This window comes from Gossypium arboreum, chromosome 3 (assembly GCF_025698485.1).
Source record: "Gossypium arboreum isolate Shixiya-1 chromosome 3, ASM2569848v2, whole genome shotgun sequence".
Classification (NCBI taxonomy): Eukaryota; Viridiplantae; Streptophyta; class Magnoliopsida; order Malvales; family Malvaceae; genus Gossypium; species Gossypium arboreum.
This window is the reverse complement of record NC_069072.1, coordinates 20,459,367-20,483,607: the sequence shown is the minus strand read 5'-3', so window position 1 is coordinate 20,483,607 and position 24,241 is coordinate 20,459,367. Positions and strand designations below refer to the sequence as shown.

At 31.9% G+C, this 24,241-nt stretch overlaps 1 protein-coding gene across 1 annotated transcript; it reads right to left on the bottom strand.

Annotated features, from left to right (window-relative positions):
• Nucleotides 1–1,623: 1,623 nt before the first annotated feature.
• On the bottom strand, nucleotides 1,624–3,188 carry LOC108463386 (stemmadenine O-acetyltransferase-like). Its single transcript, XM_017763330.2, has one exon. The coding sequence runs from the start codon at nucleotides 3,134–3,136 to the stop codon at nucleotides 1,883–1,885; it is 1,254 nt and encodes a 417-aa protein (XP_017618819.1). The 5' UTR covers nucleotides 3,137–3,188; the 3' UTR covers nucleotides 1,624–1,882.
• Between the last annotated feature and the right edge of the window lie 21,053 nt (nucleotides 3,189–24,241).

Here is a 24,241-nt window from a genome sequence, read left to right as displayed (position 1 = left end):
TCAAAGTCATGACCATTACTTTCAGAGCATCATTCCTCTTCATCTTGTCTTCTATAGCAATATTGAGGGCCCCTTTCATTGCACCTAATTGGAACTAAGAGCTTCCACCACATATTTCTTGACCTGCTCTCTCATCGAGTACAACTCATCGGTGTGTCCCTTAACTGCCCTCAAGTGTTTCCCTCACATCACCCATAGATTCCTCCAAATCAACCATTCGACATTCCAAAGCCAACAAAATGTCCCTCGATCTGCTAGCTTTCCTGCCCCTCCCATGGGTCTCCATAGGCTCAATCTGCTCATATACTCCTTTCCTCATTTCAACCGACGCCTTTGAATCTTAGCTATGATACCAACTGACACGGGGCTAGAACTTTAGTCTTGCAAACCGTGCGGTCTTAAGTGATTCTTTAGCTTTAAATTCGCCTAAGTCAACTTTACTTTTGAAAGTGAGAATTCAAAAAGGAAACTCTCCAAGACATTGAAATAAAGTAGAAACACACACAAAAGACAAAGAAGCATGAATTGAAAAAAAAAAAAACTCACGAGAAAGCAATGCACACAAGATATTTGAGTAAATGCTCTCAAATATATTCAATAAATATGAATGGTGTGAATGGAATGATTAAGATCATTACAAATGAGGGGAAGACCTCTATTTATAACGAAGCTCTCCTAGATCTAACGGTATAACTTAATTTACATTGATGGTAGAGATCAAAACCAATCTACAAATTGGGTTTCTTAAAGGATTTACAAGATCCCCTAAGATTAAAAATTTAAATCTTTTAATATCACAAATCTTCTAAGTTTACTTTCCATATTTGTCATAGTAACCCTAGTTTTCTTTAAGTGTTTCACTTAACCACCAAGGCTTTAAGTAGATAAATTTCTCTACATGTTTCACGAATCAGGCTAGTTTAAATGTGTCGAATGAGTCTCATTTAATTGATTAATCTCAATGAAATGCTCTATATACATTCATGATGAGCTTATCGCTAGTGAGAACAGGATATAATTATATAAATTATATAGGTAAAGATAGAAAGTGATATCAAGGACAAGACGTACGTTAGTTTTTTTTTGTATTTTCTTTATAAAAGGGCGTCGTAATAATAGAGCGTTGAATATTTTAATGGGCAAAAAGACTAATCTCCATATATTAACTTAGGAATTTTCTCTCATAATAATCTTTTGGCTTCTTTTTGACTGAGGCTCAAGATTTCCAATCAGCCTAAAGATTTTGACCAAGTCTTAAACTGAAAATCCAGTGGAGGGGTAATTCCCTTTTACCTCTTTCATTTCTTAATTCTATTATTATTTTTATTATTTATTTTTAACATAAATATGATTTTATTTATTATTTAATATTCAATATTTTTAATATATATTATTAATAAATATGAATATATATAATTTTAATAAATTATTCTTTAATATAAGTATGATTTTAATGACTTGATTATATACACTTATTTTAATATTATTCTTTTAGTGATATTTTCCATATCTCACTATTGTCCATGCATTTAAGTTCAAAAGGTTTCAATTTAAAATTCTTTTTCCAAAATGAAATATAACTTATACGAATCTATGACTATTTTCATCTTATTATTACCATAATTAAACACATAACCACTCCTTCGATTTCACTAAAACCAATCTATTGCTCATCCAAATCCAAATGTACCCTAATAATTAACAAATGCAAATCTGATTATACGAACAACAACCTAAAACTTTGACTACTAAAACTATCGACCCAAACCAAAACAGTGCTTTATTCATATTATTGTCTTTCATATAATACAGAGAAACCTCTCAAACATGAGTAAATTTATCTTGTATGGCAGTTCTCTTTTAATGGGGAATTATCTTAATTTCAACAGCTTTTAAGTGTTGCAAGCAATTCTTCATCACTTCCAAATTCAGCCATGTCTTCCTCCTTCAGATTAATCCAAGCTTCTATGCCATCACCAGTTGCAGTATCCATGAAAACAACCAGATTCTTTGCGCTCAACCTTGCAGAACTGACCCATACTGGTTTTCCCCAACCAAAATCAGCTTCGTATAGTGGAAACCTGCATAAACTAGTGAAAATAAATGGGGTCGTCTCTCCCTTTCCATCCCCTTGGTTCGTTGGCTCGAATAAATCCTCATCACCAGCCTGAAGTTTCGTTACGTAATCGTTGTCGATTTTTCTAATGGAGTTCCTTATTTGGCTAACAAGATTAGACCCATCGTCCATGGAAGGAACTGTTATGGCAACACGAAAAATGTTCCCAAAAGACTGAGCTGATAGCGGCGGCTCAAATTTTGTACGTAAATTAACTGTGTGAATCATCACATTAGGGCTTGGTTTTTTCTTAGTGGAAGCAATGAAACGACTCCATATGTAAGCTGACAAAGCCTCAACACGCGAAGGGCGTCTTTCATGATCAGCAGCGTATTTCGCTCTGATTTCCTCTATTTTAGATGCACTAAACACCACCCTTTTCGTCGCTATGTTCTTTTCACTTGTATCCAACGCTGGTTCTGGCAGGGATATGTTCAGCGGAGGAAAAAGCTTGGCTGATACGAACTCAGGCAAAACCACGTTCTTCGTATCCCCACGAGCAATGGCTGCCCAAGTATTCAGAAACGTAAAATACGACAAGGCGTCGCCGATCTTGTGAGAAATACACAAAGCAATCCCGATTCCACCACAATCGAAGGTGTTGAGTTGGATTCCCATGGGCAATACCTTAGCATCATCGAGAGGAAACGGGTACAACTTATTGAGCTCATCAGGGACTGGATCGTGTAAAAGATCTGAAATTTGGCACTTGACATGGGCTTCATTAAAGGGAATACCCTCGTCGTTGCAGTCGACGAAGGAGTTGCCTTTAATGCGTCCCGCTAGGGGATAGAAGTGGGTCAAGGCTTGGGATACGGACAGCTTAAAGTGGTGAAGATCGAGGATGTTAATGTTGTGGGTTTGGACATTGGTTTTAGTGGGGTAGAACAAGACCAGATGGTTATAAACTGAATTTATTTGTTGATCGAGTAAGGAGAGTTGGTAATGACGAAGTTGTTGAGGAGTTGGAGAAGATGGTTTGATCATCTCTTTGCATATTACTTCAACTTCGAGCTTCATGTTTAAGGCTGTTTTCTACCAGCCGTGATTGAGGAGGATTTGTAGCCCAACACCATATATATATATATATATATATATGATAATTGTAATGAATCATTTGATTTAATTTGATATAAAAATACAAATAATTTATTGAATGGGTGCATTAATTCATTGAAAACGAAATAAAATTATAAATGGGCCATTTATTTTGTTTTATACTCTATTAACATCCTTTAATTTTATATTAAATGTTATATTATTAAATAAAATGCATATTTTAATATTTAAAATATTTAATTAAATCAATCAATTCAATTCATTGGTAGAACATGAGAAAGTTAATTTTGAATTTTTCTTATTTTATATTTCCATTAACTTAAACGTGGGTACATAATTTTTATTTACAAATCTTTATTTTGAGGATAAAATAATTAAAAATGTTGAAATAATTAAGCATTTTATTGTAGACTAATATATATCATATTATTATGATTAATCTAATTAAGTAAATACTGTATGTCTCTTCAATATATTGACTTTGAGGGTATATATCATAGGGGTAAGATTCAAACATGGACTTCATACAACTTGCAGTATGGGGACCTTTTACGAATAAAACCGATCAAACGACAAAAACAAAGGACTTCTGACGTTACGACATAGTATTAGGTACGTGGTACTTTTATTATATAGATTGTTTATCTTGATTTAGGTAAAATGTTTTGACTTTGCTGAAAGGCTCCTGCGAGAAGCAAGCTAAGATTTTTACCTTCAGTCCCTGTATTTTTGTGAGAGTTGTGGATTTAATATCTATACTCTAATTCGGTCATTTTTAGTCCTTAAACCTTTTCTAAATTAAAAATTTCAGTCCTCACCAAACGATAGCTATTAAATTCATTCTAAAATATGATGTGGGAAACATATTATCATAAGTGTAATATCATGTCAGTTTATTATTTTTACATATTACTCACTAAAAGTTTAGCCAATGGATTAATGAGGTAATTTTGTGTCAAGATTAAAATTTTAAAATTTGATAAATATAAGGACTTAGAATTATCTAATTAGAGAATATGGACTAAATTTTTAAATTTTGAAAAATATAAGGACTAAAATTAACTAATTCAAAAAAAGAAATAAATTTAGTCAAATTAAAATATAGGGATTAAATACATTAACTTTCACAAAATACAAAAATTAATAACAGAATTTAACCATATATAAGTTGTCAGAATGATTTGTTCCTTATGATTTAATATGTAAATTGGTCAGTATAGTGAAACTGTCAGTCTAGTATTTGGAGAGAAAAACATTTAGTTGAAGTTTCATTTTGAAATTCCTTCAATCAAATGTTTTTGTTAAAAAAATTTGTGTGGCAATAAACAACCAAATAACAACATGACATCAAAACCATAATAAAATTTCAAAATACATATAATGCAAACAAAATTCCCTCAAAAAGTAAAAAATTAAGAAAGTTCTAAATTTTTGTTTTTTTTTTTTTTCTGAAATTCTAAAATAAAAATTAAAGAAATGTAAAAGGAGTAGGGAGGCAACACATTAATATCACAGAATATGGTGAGATTGGGTTGGAGAAAGCAATCTCCATGAGAAGAGTTGACAAATTGAAGCCAAGTACGACTCTATTCCCTTTTTTATTTTTTTCTTTGCTCATTTATAGCTTTTATTTGACAAATCGTACTTAATTTTTGGGTAACTTTTGAAGACGCCTTCAAAATGGTTTTAAGAAAGTTCAATTGTTCTCCTTGTTCATACTGCTGTACTTTCGAAGACGTTAGCATATGCATCATCATCATACATGGATGAAATTTATATCAGTTGCTAAAACTTTTATTTATACATATATATATATATATATATATATATATATCCTAAGATACTAACAAAACACTAGAGAGACCTAATTGAGTTATTTTTACCCTTTTATTAAATTTAAATTATACGGTCGTATATTTGTTGTCACAAGTTATTTATTTAGAGAAAACAAAACACATAATATTAAAGATAATTAAAAGAATTGGGAACACCTCACAAGGAAAGGAGAGCACTAAACTTTGAGGCGGCATCCTAATTTAGGCTTTATTTTGTAGAGCGGAAAGAAAATTAAAAGGATTGAAAATTAGAAGAATGAAAAACATAATTTTTTCTTTTAGTACGTATGTTTGGTAAGAAAGATGGAGAAATGAAAAGAAAAAGTTCAGGTAGAATAAAAAAATAAAAGGAAAGAAAGTAAAACATTTAAAAAATGCAAAATTTAAAAACTAACATACAAATTTTTCTCATTTTCTCTTATCTCACGTTTCCAATTTGGAATGGTTGATTTTTATTCACTAAAATGGAAAATGACTATCCTTCCTATTTTCTTTCCTCTCACTTTTTTTTTCTAACAAAGCACACTCAAAATTTTATTTTATTTACTCTTCCACACCCTCCTCCCATCCCTCCACTTTACCACCCAACCAAACACACACTTAATGCCCAAACTTATGGAAATTAACAAACTCAATCCGCTGAAAAAGTGATAGGCTATTAAAACCTATAAAATAAAAACCTTCTTAAAAATATAATATTAGTAGAAAGAGACAAGTAGGATTGTATCCAAAGAGATTGGTAAAAATTCTATTTTTTAAGTAAAAATAAATTGAGGGAGCTTTTTTAATAAAATCAAATTTTAAATTTAAATTCCTTTAACTAAAAAAGAGGGTTTAGAAACCCACAAAGGAAAAAAAAACACAAACAAAATAAAATTAAGAGCGACTATGTTTAGGTCTCTCAAGTTTTAACCTAATAATGTCTATTTATAGTCTATTTATAGGAAAATAAATATAATGGTAAAAATATAAAAGTGCTCTTAATTAACTAAAAACATGAGAGTGGTATTTAACCTAAGTGTATTCCAAAAATTAATTTCGCTTTCCATATGTTTAACAATTAAGTACAACAATAATGAGAATTTAAGGAGAAACTAATCTAATAACAAATTAAAATGTTCTCACCAAATTTGTGAAGTTGCTCCCTCGATCTATTGTCAAAACTTTTTTTTTTTTTTTTTACACTTGTATTCAAAGAAAAATATAAAAATGACTAAAGTAAAACGACTTTTAGGACGTCAAATTGAGGTATAACATCAAATATAAATATTTAAAATACCAAAATATCCTTAGCACATGAGTCTGGGGCGTTCACTCCTCAAAACACAAAAAAATTCAAGTTGGGAGGGTTTCCATAGACGTAGGTGTGTCGACAGACGGGTGTGCAATTGCATGATGGGGCACCAAAATGGGCGAGAGGCGCTGACCAAGGTGGAGTTTCGAAATTTTGGGCATCGAGGCATGAAATTTGGCGCTAGGGCGTTGAATCCCGCATGCTAAGGCTCCATTTTCCGGGTTGGGGAGAATTGGGGAAGCACACATATAGATGAGACTAGTGTTGTCTATTTATGTCTTGAGATATGTCCCTTTATATAGAGAAAATTACAAGAGTTCTAGTTAAACAAGGATTAAATAAATATTATTATTTTAATAAAAAAATATAAATATTTTTTATTGGGAATACCTTGGGGCGATAGCAACACCTAGTCTTTAGGATTAGGGTTGTTGCCCATTACATGCCAAATTGACCTCTAGGCTTGTCCCTTATTTAGTCTTTAACCAACTCATATAATTTATTCTCAAAATATTAATTAATTAATTAATTAATTGATTAAATTTAATTAATTTCTTAATTAAATTATTTTCTTAACTCAATCCTAATTTCATTAAAGTTATGACGATTTTACCGTACTAAAATCTATGAGTAAATAAATTTAATTAACTTGTTTACCAAAATTGCGATGACTGATTAATTTAATTTTCCACTTGAACTTCAATTAATTAATTATAATCAATTAAATAATAATTCAAAGAAATTAATTTAATCCTTACGTCATCTCTTGTGTATGGTGGGATAACACATTCACTGCGGATAGTGATACATGTGATTTATTTCTCTACTTCGTCATTTTCATTCATTCATCACATTGATTCAATTGCAAACCATTAAGAGTTGTATTGAGCTAGCGGAGAGACCGGTTGGACATATATAATTAGGGTTAAATAATTTGTAATTAAGTTTCGACTCTTCGTCTATTAACTACAACATTATTTAGTCATAGAGTCATTACACTATTGTACCATGATTGAGCTCTCGCTTATTATATACTATCATGAAAGTTATCAAGTGTTTGTCCAATGACCTTGTAATTAGTATATTACCCTTGTCGAAATCATTTTTAAATTATTGCAAAAACGAGGATCAACTTTAAAAAACGAGGTACGAAGTAGTCAACGATCCTTTTTTTTAGGTGTAATCAGACCACCTTGAGATTTATCATTTTAATAAAGCATTTGATTTATTAAAATAATAATTTTAGGTCTGCAAAAATCGAGAAAAAGGGTTCGAGAATCGATTACACACGAGGAAGGGTTAGCACCCTCATAACGCCCAAAATTGGTACCAATTAATTATTTAATGTCCTATTGTTGAAATTTTGAAGGGAAAATTCTAAAAATACGATTCCTTTTAAAATGTGTGAACAACTCGAATTTGATTTTAAGATTTCCTCATTCAAAAGGAATAAAATATTACATCCAGCACATTAGGACACGATATTTTAAGCCTCCAAAAACTGAGATCACCTCATGATTTCCAAAACGCAACGAAAAGGGTATTCAATTATTTGGTCCAATGAAAAAACGAAACCCAACACGTTAGGGCCCGATTTCTCGAATTTTCAAACATAGAACATTGCCTTGTTTTAAAATTTAGAAAACATGAATGAAATTTTAAAGGAATATTTGACTATTTTGGGCAAGCAGAAAATCGAAACCCAACACAGTAGGGCACGATTTCCCAAATTTCCAAATGTCAAACATTGCCTTTGTTTTAGAAGTTTTTTTAAATAAACAATCGCAAAACCGACTCAAAGTATATTCATTTGGTTCACCTTAGGGTAAAAGCAGTAATATGTCATGGATAAAGAATGAGAAAATACAAAGGAACGAATTAGGATACATACAATAGCGACATACCATATATTATTAAAATACTAATATACATTTAAAGGCTAATGAATTAAAAATAAATTTAAAGAAATTCCAAGCAAATTAACACGGACAACATATGACAAGCTTTAAAACAAATAAAATAGATGATATAGAAGAAATGCAATTTGGAATCATCAATATGCCAACAAACAAATATATATATAAATCTTAAGGTAACATACATGAAAGTTCAAATAAATCAAAATAATAAGAATAAAATAATATATGAATTAATAATATATAAATGAAATTTCAAAATACATAATGTATATAAAAAAAGTAAGTAATATATAACATAGTATTTGTCAATCTAAATAAATAATATACTTGAAATGAACATTTTATATATAAAAAACAAAGGTACTAGTATATGAAAGTATTTAAAATAAATAAAATATACCATTTAAAATAGGGTCCTTAGAAGAAAATATATATACACAAAATAATATAAAATCAATAATATATATACATAATAAAAAAAATATTTACATAAAATAATAGGAAATCAATAATGTATACTTAGAATAAAAATAATTTAGTATAAGTTACGATATACATGTATAATAGTATTGAGTTGAATATCTATAGATCTTTAAATATAGAAATATATAAAAAAGATTTGAAATATATAAATCATAAAATATACCGAATAAAAAAATATAGAGGAAATAATAAGGAGAACCATGCAAAACTAATGAAATAATCCAAGATAATATGTTTAAAGATAAATAACAAATAAATTTTGAGGGGCAAAATAAGGAATAAAACATAAATTGAAGTAAAAACTCAATTGAAGTAAAAATAAAACCCAGAGGACAATTTACAAATAAAGAAAGTTACAAAACAAAATTAAGGATTAAAATGCATCGCACGCAAATGTTCGAGGATTAAAAATGAAAATTTTCCCAATCCCAAAGAACAGCACCCAAGCGCGGACTAAATTGGAAAGGTGCACAAATTTTAGGGAAAAAGTGAAAGAAGCAGGATAGAATTAAATCAAAATTGGCGCACATGGGAGGGACTGACACTACAAGAAAACAAACTTTTAGCGGCGTTTGAATAGAAAACGCCACTAAAAATTGAATAAATTGAGTATTAGCGGCGTTTTTAAGGAAGTGCCGCTATAGGTCGACATATAGCAGCGTTTTTATAAAAACGCCACTAAAAGATTAGGCAAACGACGTCGTTTATTGTGAGCTTCAGTGGCAATAGCGGCGCTTTATCAAAAACGTCGCTATAGGTTTGAGTATTAGCGGCATTTTTTAGAAAGCGCCGCTATAGGTCGGCCTATAGCGGCGTTTTATAAACGCCGCTAAAAATTAAACCGAACGGCGTCGTTTATTTTGAGCTTCATCGGCAATAGCGGCGCTTGAGCAAAAACGCCGCTATAGATTGAGTATTAGCGCTTTTTTAAAACGCCATAATAGATATGAGTTTATGACGCTTTTTGGAAAAACGCCGCTAAAGATCTAAACTATTTTAAGGTTTATAGATTATGGGTTTAAGGGTTGGTTTAGGGTTGATGGTTTATGTTTTATGATTTAAGGTTTTAGAGGTTGTAGTTAAGGGTTTAAGGTTTAAATTAATTAGTATTTTTAACTTATGTATTAAATAATATATTATATATATAGTTGTAAAAGAGATAATATAGACCTTAAATTTGATTAATTTCGATTTTATTTTGATCATATCTGAAACTGACTTTATAAACAATATAAATTAACTACACTATGTTTTAAACCCTAACCCACTAAACCCTTAAATTACTAAATCCTAAACTCTTAAACCCTAAGTCTCAACCCATAAACCCTTAAAACTCTAAACACTGCCGTAACCATAAATCCTAACACATTAACCCTGACTCCCAACCTTTAACCCCTAAACCCATAAACTATAGACCTTAAATTTGAAACCCTAAACTATAAACCCTAAATGAAAGACACATAAAAAATTGAAAATAAAAACATATAAAAATATATGTTAAAAATAAAAATTTTATATAGGATATATTATTTAAAATAATATTAAAGTTTTTTGGATATATGACTGATTGTTTGTCAATTTATATAGTAAATAAATTCTTATATAATCATAAAAGAGATGATATTAATTTTAAAATATTTAATTAATTATCATTATTATAGTTTAAGGTTTATGCATGGTTTAGGGTATATATGGTTTATGGTTTATGGTTTATGGATTATGACAAGTTAATATTTTAATTAAGGTTTATGGATTATGCATGTGGGTCTAGGGATTATGGGTTTAGGGGTTTATGGTTAATTTTTGGGTCAATATTATTTTAAGGTTTATGGATTATTGATTGTGGATTTAGGGATTATGGTTTATGGTTCAAGGACTGAAGGTTTAGGGATTTAGGGGTTAATATTTAAAGGTTGAGGGTCTAGGGGTCAAAGGTTAGGAGTTAAGGGGTTGAGGGGATATAGTTTAGGGTTTAGTGTTCAAAGTCTTTGGATTAAGGGTTTAGGGTTTATGGGTTTGGAAGTTAAGGGGACATTGTTTAAGGTTTAGTGTTTAAATTTTAGGGATTAAGGGTTAATAGTTTAGGGTTTAGGGGTTAATGGGATATAAGGGTTAAGGGTAGAGGTGATCATGGGTAGGGCAGGTCGGGTTCGGCCGGCCCAAGTAAAATTTTAGGCTGTCTACTAGGCTAGGCTGCCCCTACCAAATATGGGCCTAAAATTTTACCCAAGCTCTACCGAAATAAAATTACTAAGCCCGAGCCCTACCGGCTCGATCCATATTAATTTTTTTCTTATTTTATTAAATAAAAAATTTAAAAATATAATAAATCAAATATATTTAAAAACATAAAATAAATATTAAAACAAATAAAAATAATACTAAAACAATTCTTAAAACAATACACAAATTAACAATATAATAAAAATAGTTATATTAAAATTTAAAATAATTAAAAATAAAAACAAAAATATATTAATATATAATTGGCCGGGCCGGCCAAAAAACTCTTACGAGGCTGACCCGTTTTTAAACAGGCCTCGTTTTTTGCCCAAGCCCATTTTTTGGCCTATATTTTTACCCAAACCCTCCCATTTTTAGGCGGGCCTTGGTAGGGCAGCCATTGACCATGATCACTCTAGTTAAGGGTTTAGGATAATTAGTGTTAAAAATTTAATTAAAATTTAAAATACTATTATTTAAAATAATTAATTTTAAAGTTTTTTAGGTATATGACTGATTTTTTAATTGACATATATTAAATAATTTCAAATTTTAATGATTTCAAATTGTCAATAATTTTCAAGATTTTAAATTTTATGTAGTTCTTTTAAATATTAGATAAATTTAAAAATTATTTATTTAAATGAAAAATTAAAATACTATTATTTAAAATAAAATTAAAGTTTTTGGCTATATAACTTATTGTTTTTAATTTATATTATTTATTATTTATATATTAAATAATTTTTAATTTTAAAAGGCATTAGCGGCGTTTTCATAAACGCCGCAAAAGGTATGCAATAGCGACGTTTTTGGAAAAACGCCAGAAAAGATTAGCATATTTTAAAACTAAACGGTGCCGTTTTATAGGATTTGTTAGTGGCGTTTGTGCAAAACGCCGCAATAGGTTCGGATTTAGCGGCGATAGTTCATAAATGCCACTAAAGTTGATTTTGTTGATATTAAAACGTCGTCGTTTTATTTGTTTATTAGTGGCGTTTTGGTAAAACGCCGCAATAGCTCTCTCTTTTAGTGGCGCTACGGTGGAAACGCCGCAAATGTCACTTATTTGTTACCCAGACAATAACACTTAACATTTTCCCCGTTATCCCCTTCATTTCCCCTCTTTTCCTTAGTCCCAAATCCCTAAAGTTTTTTCGTCTCTTCTTCCCCAAATTGAAATCCCTAAAACTCACCCTTCCCACTGGCCATTGATTTCCCATTTATGGAAAATCGGATTAACAAAGGTAAGGATTTCAGAAATCGGCTTTCGGGTTGAAGAAAATAGTTCAAGGTAAGAATTAGGGTATTCAGTTATTTTGTTATTGATTTAGCTAGTTTTGCAATGAACAAGAGTTATTTTGGTGGTAAACCATTTACTAATGAACCTAGACCTTGGCGGGTCGATTGATTTGATTAGGTAAATTCGGTTCGGTTTCATTTAGGCTTTAAAATATTACGATTCATTAGCGTTTTCAGTGGGTCATCTCATATCTGTGTCATTTTAGGGTTCAGGATATTCAGTTTGGGTTATTTTGATTTTCGGTAGTTTTGGGTTGAATTGTTTTTGGTTTGGGTCATTTTAGGATTAAGGTTTCAAGTTTTTGGTGTTAAGCACTGTCTCTTGTCTTACTTCAGGGGTTTTTCTTGGAAAAGATCAAAACAGAGAACCCAGGTTTACCTTGCTTCCTTTTTGGCCCTTAACTGGTGGAGCTGTGGTTCTAAAGGTACTCTTATCTATGTATTAGGTTTAAGCAACTCTGTTATGAACTGAAACTGTTGAGGTAAGAAGGGTGCAACATTGCAGGGGTATTCAGTTATTTTGTTATGAACTGAAACTCTTATCTCCAGCCTTGCGTGTTACAAATAAAAAATGCTATAATTTTTAGGTTTAATGTAATTTGTTTATCATGAGTTGTTCCTCTAAACGTTGGTCATGTTAACATCAATTGTCAAACTGCTGGTAATTATCTTGACAAGTAATGAATTTAATTCTGTTATTGGCGACTCAATTTTGGCTTTGTTGAACTCCTCCTCGCATGCAAATACATCCTCCATGTTGTGGCTTAGCTCCATGCTCAACTCGTTAGCATCACCCATAGAGATTGCATTAAGGATTCTTTGTTTGCTTTCTAGAATGGCATTGTAGTTATTAATACAACTTTTAATACATAAAGGGAGGAGTCTTGAGGTAGGGGGATTCATTGAAAGCTCGTAAGTCTTGTCTAACGCTTCCTTGGTCTTGTTATGAATTGCATCAATCTCAACTTTGAGAATAGACATAGAGATCATGGCAACATTTTCATTTAGGAATGGAATAATTGATGTTAAACATTCGATGGGGTAGTCAATTTCTCCACAAATTTTTTGAAGCTTAGGATTGATGCCGATAAATAATATAAAAAATGTTTGGTCTTCTTGGGGTTTGGAAAAGCTGAAAGATTGGGTGTCGAATAGTGACGGGGCTAATGCTACTGATGCAAAAATAGTAGACATATAAAAGAAGATGACGAAAATGAGGATTAAGTGCTACATATACGTTGTCTTTTCTCTTAAACGTTGGAGATTGATAAATGAGAAGATTGAATTCTATCAAAGAACAAAGAATAATGATGAATTTAAACTAGTTAAACCGAAAATAACATGTTGGTTAAGGGTTTTGGGTTGTTTTTCAGTGCATGATTTATTTATGCTTGGTAGGTAGTTATGAATGAGTTTTTCAGTGCATGAGTTTTCAGTGTATAACCTTTTTCTTTTTCCATTATATAATGCTAAGATATAGTCATACTATTCCGTGACATATTGTATATAGAATAAGAATGGGAGTGGTATTAATTCAGTTGCTTATGACAAAGTGCTTCTCTTTTTTCTCCATGTTGAATTTTGTACATTTTGTACATACTTTATGATCCACATTAAATAATTAGTGCAAATTCAATTTATGAGTTTGAAATTGGCAACAAGCGAGTAATATTACAAGAACCAAACAAGCGAAACAAAGAAATTATCCAAAGGATTTATTAATTTATTTATGTATTTCATAATACATAAACAATAATATAAATTTGGTTTTATCCTTAATTTAAATAATTTATAGCTTTTTGCTTTGGAAAATTCGTTAATGGATCATGTTTTTAATTCTTATTTAATTCTTGTTTATCCTTAGATTATTTTTTTATTTCATGGCTGTTCATTGTTTGCAGGTGTAATTTAATTTGCTAGAATTGACTCTTCCATCCAATTTATACTTTCTAAGAGGTATGTATATTTAATTTGCTAAATCTTTATTTCTAGGTAAAATATCATGGTGTCATGGGGTTGCAAATGCTGGTCCTCATCCATTGTTCAAAGTTCATAAAGTTAGAAACGTCTAATGAAAATTTCTTGGCCAATCAGTTCCATTGGCTAGATGGTTTGACCCATATTATCAGATCTGTTTGTTTTTAGCCTATTGTCTGTAATGTCTGCCAATGAGTTTCTTCTTATAAACTTCTTTTGATTCTTAGGCTCAGATGTGAATGACTAAAACATTTGCTTCCCTCATTTTCTTTTTCATTTTATATGATTTTTTTTAACACTTAACTTAGGTTGGAAACTTCTCTTATCACACTACTTGTTAAGGCTAGAGGCCAAAGTTTACTTCTTGCTAATATCAACAATCTTTTACAACAAGATTTTGATGTGTTGCAACAATCTGTTGACCAATATTTTCATGATTAGCTTTTGCAAACACTGCAGCTTGTAAACTTTTACTTATGTCTAAATATGGATGTCATTTCTATCCCTTTTTCTATATCTAGGAAAACTGACATGAAGTTTATTTTGACTGGATTATAAATATATGTAATGTAAAAACATTTGGAACAACTGCTGCATATTTTTGGGTTGAGAAGTTTATTTTGACTGAATTATATCGCAAAACTGACACGAAGTTTTACTAAGGATTACTCACATTATGCCTTATATCAATTTTCAATTTAGATGGTTGTAGTTTGAAGATGATCTATTTTGGTACAAATCAGTTGGATTTTGTTGACATTTAATTTTTAAACTTTTTCAAGGTCATTCTTACAGTATTCTTTTCGAGGCGCAAGTAAGTTTTATTATTAATTAATTTTACATTTATGTTCGTGTATTGAATCTAATTTGATAAATCAATGCATTCCAGGAGCAAATGAAAAATGATCACCATTCGATTGATAATTTTTGTATCGGTTTGTTAGCATCCTTATCAAGTATCAAATGCCTATCTGTTACTTCTTGTACACTGCGAGTTGGTTATATAATTCCTTCTTGTTTGGGTTATTCATCAAGATTTACTTAGTATTTGAATTAATTTTGTACAAAAATATTTTTTGACCGCTTTTAACCAACACCTAATTTTTCTTCCTATTTTTGTACTATGACGATTGTTAATAAATTTAATTATTACTATAATAATTATATGAAGTAATATATATGAAGTAAAATTATATTGTATACTAAATATGGTACATATACTTTAATTCCTTGTGTTTTGACTTTTAGGATATAGTTCCATGTGTCTATATTAGTGAATTAATGTTGTATATGTTTCAGTTACTGCTTCTTGCTCCTCCTGCAACTATTGGTTCAACTGAAGCTGCCATTTAATCTTCGAATTAATATTTGGTACTGATATAGATAAAGTTTTCATATTTGCTTAAACTGAAATATATTTGGTGCTACTCTTATAATCTTACATCTGTTCTAGGTACTATCGAACACTGAATTAATATTTGGTGCAACTAAATACACCACGACCATTGACATTTGTTCTAGGTACGTATAGGTTTCGTTGCTAAATTTTTTCCTTATTTCTATGCATTTTCACTTTAAATTACTTAACAAATATTACTTTTTGACTCCACCTCTGCTTGTTTGGTGAGAGTGGAGTAGACCAGTGCGTTTTATTAAGGTACGTTTTATTTCAAAATTCTAATCAATAATAGTTTTATCATGATGATTTTGGAAAAATTAATATTTTGGGGTTGCGATTTTGTAAAGATTTAATTGCTGGTTACTGTTTGGAGCAGAACTATTTTGTTACCAAATTAATTTTAAATATTTGGTTCAACTTAATTATTATTTGATTCACTTAAGTATGAATAAGTATGAATTAATTTTATTACCGTGTAGCTTGCTTGTCCATTAAAATTACAACAATGGATGACCTTCTCTCAACCTTATTTTAAATATTTTAAAGATTCAAAGGATATAAATTGGAAACTTTGACGGGTTGCCTTATATCGAGTGCAAGATATAATGGATCATTCCTAAGTGTAACAACGCCACGTATGATGAATCTTAAAAATTCAAAAGACTTGAAAAAAGTTCTATCGAGCTCATTTACTATTGAATATTTATTTCCAATTTACTTATAAAAATTAAACTACAATTCTTTTTTATATTATTATATTCAAATTACTATTTTTTGCATTAATAATGTTTGATTTTAATATTTAATATTTTAAATGTCTTTAAAAGTTATAACTAATTTTTATCAAAATTACAACAATGGTGACCTTCTCTCCAACCTTATTCTAAATATTTTAAAGATTCAAAGTATATAGGTTTGAAACTTTGACGGGTTGCCTTATATCGAGTGCAAGATATAATGGATCCTCCTAGGTGTAACAACGCCACGTATGATGAATCTTAAAAATTCAAAAGACTTGAAAAAGTTCTATCGAGCTCATTTACTATTGAATATTTATTTCCAATTTACTTATAAAAATTAAACTACGATTCTTTTTTATATTATTATATTCAAATTACTATTTTTTATATTAATAATGTTTGATTTTAATATTTAAATATTTTAAAGATTCAAAGTATATAGGCTGGAAACCTGACGGGTTGCCTTATATCGAGCTGCAAGATATAATGGATCCTCCCTAGGTGTAACAACGCCGCATATGATAAATCTTAAAAAATTCTCCATTTTATCACAAATATTATCGTCCGTTTTACCATTTAAGTTAAACTTTTTATTCAAACTAAATCATAGCTTTTAAGCTAAATACGGATGTCCACACAGTGCTTTAATATGTACTTAAGAAAAGATGACTTGTAAAACATAAATTAAATTAAGTGTGGACTATTTTAACTGAACATGTGATTTGTCAAATAAAAACGAACGACATGTATATTACTTAATTAAAATAATTTTTATAAATATTATTTAGATTTCAGAGGACTCTATTTGACGGTACTGAAGAGTACAGAGGAGCTCCTGATGAGGGTTGGTATGTTGTACTCCGGAACACCCCTAGAGACTTGTTTGACATGGGTAATGAAAGTAAAGATGACATTGTCGAAAGATCAGAAACATTACCTTTTCCAGAACAAAACTTAGATGAAAATATCCCTAGTACTAGTACACAATATCAATGGGTTCGAGATGATGTGAATGAAGATATTTACGAATAATGATGTAGTAAGATTTTACGTTTTTTTAATTATATGTAATATTATAATTTTAATCTTGGTCATGTTATATAATTTGACTATTTTATATGTACTATTATTGTTGTAATTTGTTACTAAAACTTTAACTATTTTATGTGTATTGCGGAAAAATCGTAGAAGAATATTACGTGGTTTAAGTATTGTCCGAATACTCCAAATTCGGAAGAAGGAAATAGTGAACAGCGAGGCGGTTGTTGGATCTTGAATGTGCGAGAGACACTTGACGAGCTGAAGAATTTCAAAGTAATGTTACGTTTATTTTACATGTGTTGACTTTTATTATTAATTTATTTGTAAATTTTAATATAATAATAGTATATCATTTTTCAAATGAAAATGGTGGGATGCATAAAGCTCGAGGACATACACTTTGCTTAGTGATTTATCGACTTAGATCCTGCCGACCGTGTCAAAGTAAGTAGAAATACTTATGGCCACTGTTGGATCTGAAGCTCGACTTTTAACGAGCTATATTGGCATTTTAGCACGAAATGCCAATATGTTGCCCATCAACTACTGAATCATGGCATCACATGCACGATAGCAACAAAAATCGGGCTCTCGCTAATATTAAGGTAACAAAATGTGAATGTAGTTTATAATATTTTGGTTTAAGTTTCATTCATATTTACATTCTAAACTTGTGTTTTTTAGGATAGATTTGCTTTAGAGGTCTCCGATGATTATATCAAGAAGACATTGGGTAAAAATGGAGAGACAATAAAAGCATTTTAAAAAACAATATTTTAAGAAAGACATAAGCCTCGAGGAAAAATTGAGAAATGTCCCACGGAATCTTTGAGGTACCAATGGGAAGATGCGGTTAGATTCGAATTCAAAGAAAGGAGAGGTATTACTTATTTCCAAACTCTTATATATAGTGTTTACTATATACGTAATAATAATTTCATTATGTAGGACCGTGAGCGAGTTGGAATAAGCGTGAGCAAAAACAAAAATTCACGCATTACAGCGAGGTCGAGAAGTTTTGCTTCAGAGTGAGGCCGAGGTATTAAAATTTTATTAATTCTTTCAAATATTAATAACTTTCTAATATTAAATAATGTTTTTACTACTATATTGTAGGAAGTCAAATCTGGACAAAAGTTGGGCGCCTTGACTTTTTGAGATTACGATAGGAAAAAGATGGATCTCCTATGACATCCAAGTGGAGAAATTATGGTATATTTACTTAATAATATTTGATTTATTCTAAATATTTATAATGTTTAATTATAATTGTTTAATTCAATTCATCATTAGTAGTTTTAAATAATGTTATGTTGCATTCCTTTTATTATACATTTCGTTTCTAACTTTTTAATTGATTTTTAGGAGAAACTAAAGGATAAGAAGGCGGAATATGAAGCGGCTACTTGATCGATAGTTCATTAATCTTGAGAACATTGATAATGAATTATCACTGAAGTTTTGGGTCTGAAAGGTACAGTCGGGTTCGATTTCAAGGATCTGGTGTTACCCGGACCCAATATTTTGGATCCGGCTCCCAGCAATACATGCCTTCCGGAAGTCAAGCTAAAGCTGAAGTTCAGAGGTTAAGAGATCAGATAGCTCAGATGCAAGCGAACACAGTTGAGCAAATTGCCGAGGTTCAACGAAAATATGAAGAACTCCAGCAACAACTTAGAGCGGAGGCAGCAGAGAGGGAGGCAACGGCAGCAGCGAGGGAGGCAGAGCATAGAAAAAAGTACGATGACCTCCAACTACAGCTTCAACAGATGATGCAGATGTTTCAACAGTCGCAAAAGCCGCCATCTTAGACATTAGTTTTCTCGTTGTAAGAATATTTTTAACTTTGTCACGTTTAACATTATTCTAAGAATATTTTAAATCATACTTTATTAATGACATCATATATCTTTCGTTAATTTTGGTTGTATTTTTTTATGCTAAATTTGGTATTTTGGCTGCATTTTATGCTATATTTGTTGTATTTGGTTGGATTTTAATGCAGGAAGGATTGAATATTGGTGAAAAAAATGTATTGCAAATCTGCCAAAATTAGCGGCGCTTTTTCTTCAAACGCCGCTAAAGGCCATGACTTTTAGCGGCGCTTTTTCTTCAAACGCCGCTAAAGGCCACGACTTTTAGCGGCGCTTTTTTTTCAAACGCCGCTAAAGGCTAGACTTTTAGCAGCGCTTTTTCTTCAAACGCCGCTAAAGGCCACGACTTTTAGCGGCGTTTTCTTCAAACGCCGCTAAAGGCCATGACTTTTAGCGGCGCTTTTTTTAATAAACGCCACCAGTTTTTGCGGCGCCGCCTATAGTGGCATTTTTTGCTGCGTTTTCAAAAGCGCCGCAAAAAGTTTTAGTGGCGCTTAGAAGCGCCGCTAAAGGCTAAAAAAAGCGCCGCTAAAAATCTATTTTGCTGTAGTGTGAATACGCAAATTAACCATTTAAGGTGGAAATGCGCAAATCCAGCCCATGGATCAGTCAAGGCGCATTGCACTGCTTTAAAATTTAATAAAACCCTTATTTTATTTCTTTTCCTTAAAACATTAAAAAAACCTTTAGAGAACCCCAAAGCTTTTTTCTTTAATAAAACCCTAAAATTTTTGAGATGTTCTCTCAACCTCCAGCCTAATGGCTAATGTCCAGGCCTCCAATTGCCCGCTTGTAACCGATGAAGCAAGGCCCTCCAACGGTGTGAGCACGACGCGCGGTAAGCCCCTTCTCCTCTCTCCGATCCTTCGTATGCGTTGTGGATCCAAATGGAAAAAGGAAAAATAGAACAAAATTACAATAAATAATCACCTTAGAAATATTCTTGGTTGCCTCTCTTCTGATTTTTGTGTGTATTTTCTATTATTATTTTGTCCAAAAAAAACCCCCTTTACAGTGAAAAAATCGAAGGCTTTATAGCTAAAATACAAGCAGTTTCTGCCTATTTCTTTGCTCAAATCGCAGGTGTTGTGAGGTCGTGGAGGGGGAGTACATGATCGTGGGGCGTGGATGCGTGAGCTGGGGGTGTGCCGACTTGCATGGTGGAGTGGCGCTGAACGTGGGGGTTGCGGCGTGGGTGACTAGGAGTAACCTAGGGTTCTTTTCTGATTTGAGCCACTGCAGAGTTTTGGGCTTTAGAATTTGGGTCAAAATTTTTATGTAATTGGGCTGTAATTGGGTATTTGGGCTGGAATTAGGTAGCCCGGGCAAAATTTGGGTTTTTGGTTTATTTGGGTTTGTTGGGCCCGGGCGAAAATTGGGCCCTACAGTTGCCCCTCTTTGCTCATTGTCGTGTAACGAAAATGGAGCAAAGATTTAAAAGGGCCAATTTTGTCCGGTCCTACTGAGTCTTAACTTCTTAATACTCCCTTTCTTCAGGTAGCCTCGCTTTAACCCACTGCGTCTTCAGGAGTATAGGAACTTTCCGTTTCAATTTGCTCCACTACTGTTTAGGGAGATATGATTTGTAATCTTCAGCCATCTCCACTGCTGGTCAGGGAGATAAGGCTCACTGTCTTCGATCTGCTCCGCTATTGCTTAGGGAGATAAGATTTGTAGTTTCCAGCCTGTTACCCTACTGCTTAGAGGGTTAAGACTCACCGTCCTCGATCTGTTCCACTACTGCTTTGAGAGATAAGATCTGTAATTTTCAGCCTATTACTCTACTGCTTAGGAGGTTAAGCCTCACCGCCTTCAATCTACTCCACTACTACTTAGGGAGATAAGATCCATAATTTCCAGCCTATTACCCTAATGCTTAGAGGGTTAAGGCTCACCGTTTTTTATCTGCTCCACTACTGCTTAGGGAGATAAGATCTGTAATTTTCAGCCTGTTACCCTACTACTTAGGGGGTTAAGGCTGGTCGAGATTTGTTGCTTCAACCAAATTTGCTACATCATCCTCTAGGGGACATACTTGTAGAATCGATTTCAGATGCCTATATTTATGCCTAATGATGATGACTAGGATGCTATAATCAGAATGAGTCAAATGCTCCTAGCTAGATGTGCTATGAATGATATGAATGTAGAAATGTCATGAGAATGATTCATTTTTAAATGCTTAAAGTATCATCGCTCGTTGTTCATTAGAGTTTTATCACTGACGTATTCCATTTCCATCTTGTTCGGCTGGTATTCTTGACAGAAAACCTAAAAAAAAATCGCATTTTACGAGCTTGCCCCACTGTTATTTCAGAATCTCTTCCACTGTACCTTCTAGGACATAAAGTTTGTACCTCCCACTGCAACTTCAAGGGAATAACATTTGGTTTCTTCTATCCATCCTGCTGCAAATCAGAGGTATAAAAGTTATATCATCTTCAATCAATTTGATTTGTTACACTATTCCCTGGGTGTAATGACCAGATGTAAATGTCTGATATTTGCATGAATGTAGAGTATCATTTTTCTTTTCCCAATAATGATCCCCTTTTACACTTGGGTTGACATTGCTCGTTATTTTTCGAGGTTGTATCACCGATGTAATATCCTGTATTTGATACTTTTGAAAAAAAATCTTAAAAGGTAGTCTTAACTTAAACCCTTCATTTTCAAACATTCCCAACCCTTAAGTTTGGTAAGTTCTAAACAATAATCCCGTTTCAGATTCTTGTATTATTTAGAAGCTTCTAGAGTAATATGCGAAAATCTTTTTATGAAAGTATTATTAGTCCACTAATCATTATTTCAATGCAAAATGCTCAAAAAAGATCATAACAACGGACTAGAACCCGAGACCGTTGCCGGAGTCGAACACGAGGTGTTAACGGACTTAATTCATTAATTAAACAGTTCATACAATTCATTTTAAAATTTCTAGACAAGCTGGCTAACTGCATCATAGTCGCTTTAAAAATCATATCTTGAGTTACGAAACTTAAAATCAAATTCTGTAAATTTTTCCTGAAACTAGACTCATATATATATCTACTAATATTTTTCTAGAATTTTTGGTTGGGCCAATTAGTACAGTTTATTAGTTAAAATCTCCCCTGTTTCAGGGTTCAACTACTCTGACCTCTGTGTATTACGAATCAGATATCTCCCTGTACAGAGCTTCAATGACTATGACGTTTGTTTCTAATAAAACTAGACTCAATAATAAATCTGTACATATAAAGCGTGACTTCTAATTATCTTTGTAAAATTTATGGTGAATTTCAAAGTCAGAACAGGGATCCAGAAATCGCTCTGGCCCTGTTTTACAAAAATTTAAACATCTCATAAAATATAGCTCATATACCTATTTCGCTTATTCCATATGAAAATATACTCATCAAGCTTCGATTCCATAACTTATTCATTATTTAATTCCATTTCTAATATTTTTAGTGATTTTTCAAACTCACGTCACTGCTGCTGTCTGAATCTATTTTATGGTAAATTTTACCTATTTCATGGTTTCCATGGATTAGCTAGCAATTTGACATACATAATACCAAATATGATCATGATTAGCCATTCCAATGGCTAATCATTACCAAGCATTCTATTTCTATACCACTCAATAACCATATCATAAGACCATATATACAAAATGATTATAATGCTATACATGCCATACTCAAAATATACAAGCCATTATGTCAAGATGGTATACGGATAGTGTGGCGTGCCTCCGACCGTTTCCGATTTCGAGCTGGCTTGTCAACACTACAAGGAATGAAAAGGAGGAGTAAGCATAAATGCTTAGTAAGCTCACATGCAAATAGCAAGTAACATAACCATATAAGCAAACATAAAACATCATTTGCATAATCATCACCAAGACATTCATATCACCTTTTCATTTATCATCTTACCATATTGTTGTTATATCGAGTTTTCAACCCGAGGGTTAAGTGCATACCTGTTCAAATTATCCATTTCACAACACTTACCAATACGTCCCTTTCATCTTGAGTATTCCTCCATTTGAGTAGAACTTTACCCGTTGAACACTTGAATATAATTCGGATACATGGAAAGTTTGCACATAAGTGCCACATATGTAGCCAAGCTACCATGTAACCCGCCCATAAGTGAACTCGGACTCAACTCAACGAGCTCGGCGTTCGCATCCATAAGTGAACTCGGACTCAACTCAACGAGTTCGGATGCCTAGTTACATCTCACGAACTCGGACTCAACTCAACGAGTTCGGACGCTCGCATCCATAAGTGAACTCGGACTCAACTCAACGAGTTCGGATGCTCAACCATCCTAGTGACATGTCACTTGTATCCTAATCTATTCCTAAGGTTCAAGCGGGCTTTTCCTCGAACACTTATCCTTGTCGTCTTCCGTAGAATGCCAAATCAATACTCGGTAACAATTATATTTAACAAGTAGTTCACATAATTTACATATTATTTGAAATTAACCACAAAGCATACATTTCATAATAAAATTCAGCATAACACATAATTAATATCAATAACTTAAAAATAACAATTATGCTACATTATTTACACATGAACTTACCTCGTATGCGAAAATGGCTATTTTTACCATTTCGTCCACAACTTGGTATTTTCCCCATTTTAGCCCGAATTTCAGTTTTCCTTGCTCTATCATTTAAAATATAGTCTAATTAGGACTCACATTATTCAAATTGACCCAAAATCATATTTTTGAAAAATTACAATTTTGCCCCTAAACTTTTGCATATTTACACTTTTTCCCCAAAGCTCGTAAATTAAAATTCAGCCTATTTTCTTATGTTTTATGACATACTGATCATTTTTCCTTCTATGGCAACATCAAATTCTCACTCTAACATGTACTTATGACTATTAGGTATTTTTACTGATTAAGCCCTTTTGCTCGTTTTCACTTAAAACCGAGTAGCACAAGTTGTCTAACATAATTTAAAACCT